The following is a 12,215-nucleotide window of genomic DNA, read 5'->3' on the forward strand; positions in this document are numbered from 1 at the left end:
CTTCTTCTTCTTCTTCTTCTTCTTCTTCTTCTTCTTCTTCTTCTTCTCCTCCTCCTCCTCCTCCACTTCCTTCTCCTTCTCCTTCCTCTTCTTCTTCTCTTCCTTCTCCTTCTTTTCTCTTCCTCCCTCCCTCCCTCTCTTACAACTACTACTATTTTGGAAGTCCTGTTGTAACAATGCTAGACATGTAAATACTTGCTGACAAATTTATATGATAGCATAATTTATCTTCTCTGCCCTCATCTAGTACCCCACATACTATCATAGGATTTAGAGCTGAAAAGATGATTTCTAACCTCCTCATTTTATAGATACTGAAACTGAAGTCCATAGAAGTTAAGCAACGTATTCAAGGTCACATAAGTAATAACAATAGCTGCCATTTATATAGTGTATTCAAGTTTGTAAAACACTTTACATGCATTATTTCACTTGAGATAGCAAATAGCAAAGTAAGTAGCAGAACCCAGATCCTCTGAATGAAAAGCCAGTGCTCTTTCCCTTCAGACACTCACAATTTATCCTTTATATAAATTGTTTCTGCATGGTTGTTTGCATATTGTCTCCTCCCATTAGAGGGGGTGCTCTTTGAGATCAGGGACTTCTTTTTGCCTTTCTTTCAACCCCCAGTTTTAGCACAATGCCTGACACACAGTAAATGCTTAATAAATTCTAGTTGACTGACACACTGCCTCTATTTGCTATAGTTTACCTCTACCCCATATCTCTTTGTTGTTCTGTCCATTTGCCTTCCTTTCCATGAGTTTCTACCAACACCAACTTTTTTATATTTCCATTCTTTCTTGATTCTCCCATCTTTTGCAACCCAGTACCTGAAACAAACTATTTTTCTAGTCTTCTGGTCACCAACCTGACCAACCACAGCACTCATTCAAGCTTTATTTATGGCTATTCTTTTGCCAACTCTCACCTTCAAATCCATTTCCAGTTACTTAGGTCAGATTCTAGATAAGTAGTATAGGACTATAGTTTAATATTAAAAGTAGCCCTAGAGCTGTCTGGAGTTCTTTTAAGCAGTCCTACCTAGAGGCAGGAGCTGTATTTGATGACCTCTTTTCAGTCCTAAGATTATATTAAAGGAATCACATTCTAATCCTTGACTTTAAAAAAATGTTTTGTTGATGTCTTTTATTTTTATGTCCAGTCATTTCTATTTAGACCTCCTTTCCCCCCTCTTCTCCCAATCAGTAAGCCATCCCTTGTAATGGTCAGTCAATAAGCATTTATTAATAGCCTACTATATGCCAGACACTGTGCTAAATGTTGAGGATAAAAAGAAAGGCAAAAAGAAACAAAAACCAGTTCTTGCTCTCATGGGACTTATGGTCAGATGAGAGAGACAACATGCAAATAACTATATACAAACAAGATATCTTTCTATCTGTATGATATATTGGAGATAACTTCAGTGGGAAAGTATTAGCATTAAGGGAGATTGAGAAAGGTGGGATTTTAGCTGGGAGAAGAAGGAAGCTAGGAAAGCCAGGAGGCAGAGATGAGGAGCGAGAGCATTCCAAGCATGGGGGACAGCAAGTAAACATTCATGAAGCTGGGAGATGGAGTGTCTTGTGAGAGGACCTTCAAGGATGCCAAGACCAACTTTCTTGGGAACCTCATGACTGCTTATGCAACATTATACACTATAGTATTCTCCTGCCCACAAACCTCAAGGAAAGGAAAAGTTCATTTTCTCGTTTCTTCTTTAGGTCTAGGATTGCCCATTTTAATTACACAGCATTTCACTGTCTTTTTCATTAGTTTATTGTAATACGTGGCATTTTTAAAAAGAACATTTGAATAATGTGTTTTACATCCATCCGTAGTTGGACATGTAGTTGCCTTTGATATCAAACGGAGAGTAGTTTGGCTTTCTTTAAAGGCCAAAATCTGAATACCAAGGCCATGATCCAAGTTTAGAAATTTCACTGTGCTAATTTGGGCCATGGCATGCATGCCAGTTACTCAGAGAGAAGATCACTCAGTGTTCAAGGTACCAGATTAGAACCCCCTCCCCTCCTCTCTTTTTCCTGTTCATTCCAGCTATGATAGTAAACCAACTCTCTGAGATATTTCCATAGACCTTAAAGACCTAAAAAAAATCCTTCATTGACAAGTTAAGTTATCTTGTCTACTGTCCTCTTCTGGGCAAGGCCCTGTGAGCTATCTCTGTGTTATTCTACCAGTAAGTCTTCAATACATGATTATTTATTTACTGCTACAGCCAATTGCTGTGCGTAGCAGGCTATGGCTGCCAACTCTCTGATGATAGTGCATGTTAAACCTTTCTCCACTTTCTTCCCTTTCAGGTTGGAAAACTGATCCAAGAAGCAGCTGGAAGGAGTAATTTGAAGAGAGTAACTCTGGAGCTTGGAGGGAAGAGTCCCAATATTATTTTTGCAGATGCTGATTGTAAGTCATCTACAGATTTTACACATTTTCCAGGACAGTTACACATAAGCTCTGTCTCTTCTCCTCTCCTTTCCTCTCCTCTCCTTTCTTTCTTCTCTCCTCTTTTCTTCTCCCCTCCCCTCTTCTGTATTCTTCTCTCCTCTCCTCTCCTCTCCTCTTCTCTCCTCTCCTCTCCTCTCCTCTCTTCTTCTCTTCTCTTCTTTTTTATCTCTATTTTTAAAAAAGCTACTAAGAGCCTGGTCTTTGAAGCTAAGCATCCTTAGCTGGATCCTGGTTGTCTTGGAGAGAAAATTATTTTATATTAGAGGCAGAGGAGAGAAACATTATGAATTAACAAGTGAATAAAAAGAGGCCACTTTTAATCCTAGGGATACATTAATAAACCCTTGTGATGCCTCTGAATCATGTGACATTTAAACTACCCTAGATCACTGAGGGCCCTACTTTTTTTCTAAGCCTCTCCAGGAAAGGAGATTTTCCCCAATTCATCTTTGTGCCTCCTCAGAGTTGAAAGGAACCACATACACCATGTGTTCTAACTTGTATCAGAAAAAGAATCCCCTTGACAGAATCCCCAACAGGTGGTCCCTCAGCTTCTTCTTGAAGTCCCATACTGATGAAGGGTTCCCTGATTCCCAGGGTGGTCCATTCTTCTTTTAGAGAGCCCTCATTGTTGGGAGAAATCCAAAATCTGCCTTTTTTTCAACTTCTACTAATTGTTCCTAGTTCTATCCTCTGGGACCAAGAAGAACAAATTGAATCTCTTTGTTCACATGGTAGCCCCATTGTTTTAATCTTCAGTTTTATCAGTGGGTTGATGATTTCGTAACTGATGTGGTCATAGGATCACAGATTTAAAGCTAGAAGTTGAGGTGTACTAGAGCCCACTCAAACTGGCTTGTGAGAGTTGATTGTTATATTTTCAATGTGAACATTTACACCTTAGAAATCAACAAATACTATGAACTGGGGCTTGATTTATTGTTTAGTTCATTTCTAGACTTAAGAAAGCGATGGAGAAAATGTTAATGCAGATTATATTTAAAGGGATTGTGCATGCATTTTTTCCCCTAGAGACATAGTTGTTAAACATTTACCAGCATGCCATTAGCCAGAATGGACCTTGAAGGCCATCAGGTCCAACCCTCCCATTTCCCAGATGATGAAACTGAGGCTTAGTAAGATCAATGGAGTAAGATCAAATTTACGTGGCTAATAAATGTCTGAAAGCAGGAGTTAAGCCCAGGTCTTTTTGACTCTTACTCCAGTGCCCTCCCCACTATCATGTGCTGCCTCTTCCATTCAGTGTCTGGCATATATAAACACTTAGTACATCTTTGCTTACTCGATTTCATCAGAAAATCCAGTTGTTTAACCTCCCAGTTTGTCCCTTAACTAGCTAAAAGTTCACCCTCTGTTTTAATTATTCCCTCTATCAAAAGGATATATCATCCATTTAATAGAAACTTGGATAACATTATTCCTTTAGCAGCTGAAGGAATGAATAAGGACAAAGGTATCATTATTATGAGTGGCATTATATGACATATGTTTATCAAAAAAGTGAAGGGCATTTTCTCTTTTCTTTTCCTATTAAAAATAAAAAAGTTACCCCTTGATACCAGTTGGGCACCAAACACCAATTCCATTGACATCTCACCTCAGTTGCCTTTCCCGCCCATTTCTCTCATGCATTGCATTGCATTGGGTGCTTTGGGGAAAAGGCACAGGTGTAGGCTTCACTAGTGGGGAATGTAGTGGATGAGAGCAACACAGAAAAAATGGCGACTTTCATCTTACAGTGGACTATGCTGTGGAGCAGGCCCACCAGGGAGTGTTCTTCAACCAAGGTCAGTGCTGTACAGCAGGATCCCGCATTTTTGTGGAAGAGTCCATCTATGAGGAGTTTGTTCGAAGAAGTGTGGAGCGTGCCAAGAGGCGAATAGTTGGGAGTCCTTTTGACCCGACCACTGAACAGGGCCCTCAGGTAAGTGATAAGAAATCTCTCATTTCTTTACGTAGGCACCCGCAGAGAGCCGCTGTCGATTCTAAGGAGGGCCCTCAATGTTAAGTCTCTTTTTCTTTACTTGCTCTCTCTCTACAAACATACAAAGAACTTTGCTTGTTTTCATGCATGTGACTAGAAATTCAGCCATGGAGAAGTCTTTCCCTTTCAAATTAGCATTTGGATAGCCTTCATTTCTGGCAATTTCTTCAACACTGTCTTTGCTTCTGAAAAAAAAAAAACAAAACAAGGGCATCATTCCTTCTAATTATCTTCTTCAACCATTTAGGCAAGGGTTAGGACTTGCTTAAAAGCACTGAGGACTTGTTAGGATGTGAAGCATTGCTTAGGCCTATAAGAGCACCTGGCCCAGTGCCTAGCAAAGAGGAGTGAGTTGCTAGGTGTTCAAATCCCTAATCTATAGGAATGATCTATAGAATCTGTAGGAATGGAATGGTTCTCCAAGCATATAGTCCACTGTAGCCTAAACATTATCTGAGTGCTAAGGCTCTGTGCAGCCCTACAGAAGGTAAATGTTAAATCAGTCATGGTTGGCATGTGTTGGTAAGCATGTCAACCAAGTTTATTGCAATGTAGAGAATGGTGATAGCATTTTATAGCAAGGGATAGGTATAGGAACTGGGACCTGAGATTTTGCTGTTATGGAGAATACCCTCTACATTCAAGGTCTGTACATTCTGTGCAACTTATAGAGAGTTGCCCAGAGTTACATAGCCAGCAGATATCAGAGGTAAGACTTGAACCTGGATCTTGCATTGAGCTCCTCAGCATTTCTCTCTGACGTCTCCTATCAAAAATGATTCCTTCAAAGAGTGGGGTGGGTGGGAGCAGAAAAGTAGAGAAAATAGGGAATGTCCCTTTTAGAGAATGGAGTTACATCCTTTGACTGTGAGCTCTGTTGTGTTGCTCTGAGAAGTTTTACCAAATGGAGATCTGGTTTTATAGAAGACCCAGAAGTACCTATGAGAATGGGCCAGTTGTTCCATGAAAACTTCTAATAAGGACCAATGTTGCTTTAGGTCTGGACAGATATACTATGTCTTTACTGCCAAAGGGAAATGGAGATACAGGAATTTATCAGGGCAATTCAAGCAAAAACGAAGAAGAAAAAAAAGTGGAAAAAAAAAACCAAACCTCAAGTGAAGGAAGGCTTTTATCTGAACTGTTAAGATAAATAATCTGTCATCTTATAAGAACCAGCTTCAGCTGACTATGCTGATTAGTGACTAGCCTTTAAAAGTGAGCATTTCATACTTTCCCCTCTAAGTATTGTAGGGACTTACAGAAAACATGCCCTTTCCAAGTTGAATGTTTGTTTTTCAATAAAAAAACTACAGTTTAAAAGCATACCACCCTCCAAAAGTCTTGTTCATACACACAAAGCAAGCCTACCTTGATAATTTCAACAACAATAATAGCACATAGTTAAATAGCACTTTCTAATTTACAAAGCATTTTATAAGTCTTCGGCCACTTTAACAAGCAGTGTGCTTTCCATAAGATTGATTTGGTTTTGATTTCTTATTCTTCATGTAAATAACCTAAGTGGGTAAGTTAGCTGCCTTTTGGTCTAGCAGCCTGCCTCCCTCTCATTTAGGGCCACTACCTATTATTTTAAGGGATGTTTCTGGTGGCCATTATTTTTAAGGTCATATGGTCCCTCAGTTCCTAGACATAAAGCTAGGAACTTAAAAAAGTACAAATGAAGGAACTTTCCATAGGATGCCTTTCCTGATCCTCCAGCTGTTAGTACCCCCTCATCCTCCCCAAAAATCCTTTGTATTTATTTTGATTATACTTACTTTGTTTGTATTATAGCCCTGATCCTGCCTCTCCTCCCCCATCCCAAAGGGGTCCTAGTTTTAGATCCAAATGTACCCAGATCCATTTCTAGGGGACCCAAACCCCAAATAGGGGGTTTGGGGCTTCTTTTTCTCTGTCATTATGCTTCCACCTGGGAATTAAAGATGAGCTCTTAAATAAAACACAAATAAAACACAGATTTGACTTGTGAAGGGTCTCCCCAAAAGGGGAAGACAGGGCCTTTTCTAGAGAACTTATTCAATATACAAAATAGTAAATATCAAATACAAGGCAGCTATTTATTCTTTCCAAATTTATTCCTTCCAAAAAAGAAATGCTTAAAACATACAACCTGTAAGAATTCATTAGCACATAATCAAAATATAAACGATCACCTCTCACTTCTGTTATACTCTCTCTGGAGATAAAAACTCTGGGGAGACTTGTGAAACTGAGGAATAGATATTTCAAATTTACTTTAGGTCTGTACTGCCTGAGTGATAATCCTCAAGACACACATACGCACACACACACATGTATATGGACTCACATGTATATATATAGATATCTACACATGTATACATAATGCACATATGTGCATGTATATTGACACATATGGAAATATGTATATACACATACCTATAAATAAACATATACATACACACAGATACACACACACACACTCACACACTTATTTCCTTAATAGAATATAAACTACATAAGGGTAAGGACTGTTTCATTTCTGTCTTTATATCGCTAGCATCCAACAGAGTATTTAGCACATAGAAGGTGCTTAATATATCCTTGTCAACTGATTGATTGATACCACACTCATTTATCCACTTCCATCTTCATAGCAGACTTTCTTACTTATGTTGACAAGGTAATTTCTTTTTGTAGATCGACAAAAAACAGTACAACAAGATCCTTGAACTCATCCAGAGTGGCGTGGCAGAGGGGGCCAAGCTGGAATGTGGCGGCAAAGGACTAGGCCGGAAGGGCTTTTTCATTGAGCCCACCGTGTTTTCCAATGTTACCGACGACATGCGGATTGCCAAGGAAGAGGTACCCAATATCTCAGTTAAGAGAGGCAGAGATTTCCCTAGGGTTGCATTCTGGAGTGCTTTAGCAGAAAGTCTGAGATGTTGTATTTCCTGGATTTATTTTTTTTAATAGCTTAAGTAATACAAATACTGATGCTCTGCCATTCCAAATACAAATAGTTTGGAAACCAAAGAAAAGGAATTAGCTGTGAGATGGGTAGACGAGATAGAATCCCATGGAGCAAACCAAATAATTATGGTCTTTGTTTTCCATAATAATCTTCATGGTAGTTAACTTTTAATAACTCATATTTACATAAACACTTTAAGGTTTGCTACTTTTCCCACAATAATCCTGCCATGATTTGTAATGCAAATGTCAATATACCCATTTTCATAATAACAGATATGAATATAATGCTTTAATGTTGCAAAATACTTTGCTTACATTATCTTATTTGTGCCTTACTATAGTTACTGTTTTCCCTTCATTACAGAAGAAGAAACAGATTTATAGAGTCCATAGTCACAGAGAGTCCAAGTATAGATGTGATGTACTCTTGGCTCCAAGACTATCATTCTTTCTCATATACCAATCTGCCCTGACATTGCACTAATTTTCCAGCCTATAGGTCAGGAACTAAGCTGACATTAACTGTTTAAAAAATAAAAATAAAAATAAAAAGGCTCCTCTTTGTGTACAGAGGGGAAGCAAAGAATCCATCTCCCTGGTCAGGAATGGATCAACCACCTCTTCATTTGGTCCTCTGCTTCTTCTTCATATATGTAACATAGAGGTTTCCGAGCTTGGAAATCCTAGAATTTTCAAGCTGGAGAGGTCCTTAGTACAACATGAGAGTATGTCTTCTATGTGCATCACAGAAACACACTCGTGCATGTGCTAAGGCACACATGCCCTCCGGTGCTCAAGGGAACCAAATTCTGAATGTTATACAAACTTCAGAGTCAATCTCTTTATTTGATTTTGTTCTTAGAAAGTTTAGGATATTTTGTTGTATGGTCCTGCTGGAATTAAGTTTTAATAAGGGAATCAATAAAGGTATTGATTAAACCCTTATATTGTTGATTACACGTATATATGTATATGCATATGTACAAACATATATACAATCTATGTGATAAATATACATATGATACACTATATGTATGTGTGTATATGTGTACACATACACACACATATATGAAATCAATAAATAGAGGGGGGTAACAGGCAAAATAGTGGCAAAGCAATCAAAAAATCACTTTAAATGGCTTAATGCAAAACATTTCATCCTTGTTGCAGATTTTTGGGCCAGTTCAGGAAATCCTGAGGTTTAAGACTGTGGACGAAGTTATAGAGCGAGCCAACAATTCTGACCTTGGACTCGTCGCTGCTGTTTTTACAAATGATATCAACAAAGCACTCACAGTGTCAGCAGCGATGCAGGCTGGGACTGTTTGGTGAGTCTTTCCCTTTTTTTCTGGCTCCAAGTCTCTGCTTTAGTGGGCAGACCTGGCACTAACTGCCTGCAGAAGTAACCTCGTCATGTTGACACTCCTCAGATAGGATGGAAAGAAAGAAAGGCAATCCAGCCCCCAATTAGAGCACTCCATCTTCTACTTCTGTTCCTTTTTATATCTGGGTGGTTCCTCCATGTCAATGATCTACATCCTTACTCAAAAACCTTCAGTAGCTACCTGTTGCTTCGAGGATAAAATTACATTCTCAGCATTTCAATCTCTCCACAATCTGGTTCCCACCCACATTTCCAGTCCTGTTTCACATTACTATCCTTTCATGAATTTTCCATTTCAGTCAACATGCCCTGTACCTTGTGTTTGCAATTTCATCTCATAACTCAAGTGCACTTCCTACACAAAGCCTTCCTTAATTCCTCTGGTTGTTAGGACTCTTCTCCCTCTTGAAATTACTTCCTATATACTTATATATAACATCTATTATTCAACTTATAATATCTCATCTATTATACAACTTATTTAAGATATCTATAATATCTTATCTATTATACAACTTATAGTTTGTATGCCCTTAGTAGAATATAAGCTCTCAGAGGGCAGGAATTTTAAAACTTTTGTCTTTTTATCCTCATTTTTGTTCAGTCCTGTCTAATTCTTTGTGAGCCCGAGTGGAATTTTCTTGGCAAAGATACTGGAGTGGTTTGCCATTTCCTTCTCCAGTTCATTTTACAGATGAGGAAATTGAGGCAAATAGGGTTAAGTGACTTTCCCAACACAACAAGTGTTTGAGGCCAGATTTGAACTCAGGAAGATGAGTCTTCCTGACTCTAGGCCTGGCACTCTATTCAGTGGGCCACCTAGCTACCCCTACTTTTATACCCAGTGCTAAGTATCTTAGTACTTTATGTTTGCTAAATTAAATTAAATTAAATTAAATTGCATTAAATCAGGAAATCTAATTAAATTTAAATCATATCATTTTTCTTTACCTACTAAAAATGCATTTTCTTTTTATAAGAGTAACTAGCCCATTGCCTTTTTTCACTATTAAGTAGATTCCACTGACAATTTCCCATCTTTTCTTCATTCAGGATCAATTGTTACAACGCCTTAAATGCCCAAAGTCCCTTTGGGGGATTCAAGATGTCTGGAAATGGGCGGGAAATGTAAGTATTTTACTATTCACTTTCAAAATTTATAAGAAGGTTTTTTTTGTGACTTTCAGTACCAAGAAAGTCTTAGCTATTCAAATAATAATTTAATTATCATTCTTATGATCACTTTCATCTTCTGCTGTCATTCAGTCCAGTTGATTCTCATGATCCTGTCCATGGGGTTTTCTTGGCAAAGATACTGGGATGGTTCGCCATTTCCTTCCCCAGTAGATTAAGGTAAACAGAGGTTAAGTGACTTTCCCAGAGTAACAGAGTGAGCTAATAAGTGTCAGGTCTTCCTGACTCAAGCTTGGTACTCTATCCACCAAGTCACCTCACTGCCCTATTCTAGATCTAGATACATGTCCCAATGTAACTGGGTCACAGAGAATTTAAGTGACTTGCATAATCACACAGTTCAGTATCTGAGGGAAGAACCAAACTTAACTTCTTCCTGACTCCAACATCAGCACCCAATATATCCACTACCATACCTGTGATTCTCAGTGTGGTCCAAAGACTAATGAGCATTCCTGCTCACTAGTGAAGCTAATGGACCCAGGAATATTTCTTTTTCTTTTTTAAAATTACTTTATTTTGAATTATCAACAATTACTTCCATAAGCTTTTGAGTTTTAAATTTTTCTCCCCCTCCCTCCCCATCTCCCTCCCCAAGATGGCGTGCAATCTGATATAGTCTATACATATACATTCCTATTAAACATATTTTCACATTAGTGATGTTGTAAGTAAGAATTAGAACCAATAGGAGGAACTACCAGAAAGAGGAAACAAAACACAACAGAAGAAAAAAAAATAGCAAATAGTATGCTTCGATCTGCATTCAAACTCCATAGTTCTTTCTTTGGATGTGGATAGCATTTTCCATCATGAGGCCTTTGGAGATGTCTTAGATCCAGGAATATTTCTAAATGCCTAAAATAAAATATGTAGGATTAGAAATGAAGCCAGTTATATTGAATACAGTTATCAAAAAAAAAAAAGAAACTTACAGACTCCAGGTAGCCTTCTTATGAGATCATAGCAGCCGGGATTGTTATTGTATTACATCTTACAGTTGAAACTAGTTGATTCAGTAACATAAATAAATAAATAAAGCAGTTGGCTCAGTTTTTTGGTACCATGTCAACAAAACAACCAGTTAATTGACTAAAATTTTTGTTTTGACATCATGTAGAAACAATCCAAGACTATGTTTACACGAGCCAAATGGAGGGGAAGGTTGAGGCAATTATCCAGATAATTCAACTTAAAAAAAAAAATCAAAACTTTGTTCTTAGAGGGAAGTTAGTAGAAATTTTTTTCACTGCTACAGGTTAGATTGTTACATCTTTTGTTGTGCTCCCATCCCAGCCTTGCCCCATACTGGAAAAATGAGAAGCACCCGAGAAAGGATTCTCTTAGATGCAGCTCCAGAACTGAGCCTATCGCCTCATCTCCAGGACAGAACTGTTGTCCTGTTTCCAGCAACTGCCATACATCTGTTGGCCATAACACATTTCTATCTGTCTCTAAAATGTGATATGGCAATGAACTATAGGATTTAGAGCTGGAAAGGACCTTAGAGGTCATCTAAGCCAATCACTTTATTTGACAAAAGAGAAAATGGAGGTACAGAGAAGTAAATTGTCCAAGGTCACATAGGGAGTGAGTAGAAGTGCTGAGATTCAAACCCAGTCCCTCTGATGCCAAATCCAGCGTGCTTTCTGCCACCCCTAGTTCTCTTGCTTAAAGAACTATTTTACTCCTACACAGGATTAGGGATACAGAAACAATGAATTCTCCCAACCCAGCATAAACCTATTGAGAGTTACCCTCTATAGGTTTCTGACAACTTGGCCCCCAGACTTTTTTTTTAGGCAATTGGGGTTAAGTGACTTGCCCAGGGTCACACAGCTAGTAAGTGTCAAGTGTTTGGTCTAAGGCCAGATTTGAACGCCGGTCCTCCTAACTTTAGGGCTGGTGCTCTATCCACTGCACCACCTAGCTGCCCCGGCCCCCAGATTTTGAGGTCTAAATTAGACATAGTTTTCCAGAGATGTCAACCTGGCAAACCATTGCCTGACCACCTCTCAACCTTCCTTTACTTCTATTAACACAGTCTTGGATGCATACTGGAGAAGGAGAATATTGCAGAATTTTTGCCATAGATGAAGGGGGACAGAACATCCTAAGAGCATAGAATCTAGGATTGGAAGGAGCCTATATGATGATATATATATATATATATATATAATGACCTATAAGTCATCTAGTTCA

The 12,215-nt window shown here is 38.5% G+C and overlaps 1 protein-coding gene across 1 annotated transcript; it reads left to right on the forward strand.

The window, feature by feature from the left end:
• Nucleotides 1-2,327: 2,327 nt before the first annotated feature.
• LOC114033443 (retinal dehydrogenase 2) lies at nucleotides 2,328-9,951 on the forward strand (the record flags this gene model as incomplete). The annotated part of the gene is made up of 5 exons (XM_027848941.1): nucleotides 2,328-2,430; nucleotides 4,233-4,417; nucleotides 7,160-7,324; nucleotides 8,606-8,763; nucleotides 9,873-9,951. Coding segments are annotated over 5 exons (690 nt in total), but the record flags the coding sequence as incomplete, so codon positions are not given.
• Between the last annotated feature and the right edge of the window lie 2,264 nt (nucleotides 9,952-12,215).

The sequence above is a fragment of the Vombatus ursinus genome, unplaced genomic scaffold (assembly GCF_900497805.2).
Source record: "Vombatus ursinus unplaced genomic scaffold, bare-nosed wombat genome assembly UNPS02007199.1, whole genome shotgun sequence".
Lineage (NCBI taxonomy): Eukaryota > Metazoa > Chordata > Mammalia > Diprotodontia > Vombatidae > Vombatus > Vombatus ursinus.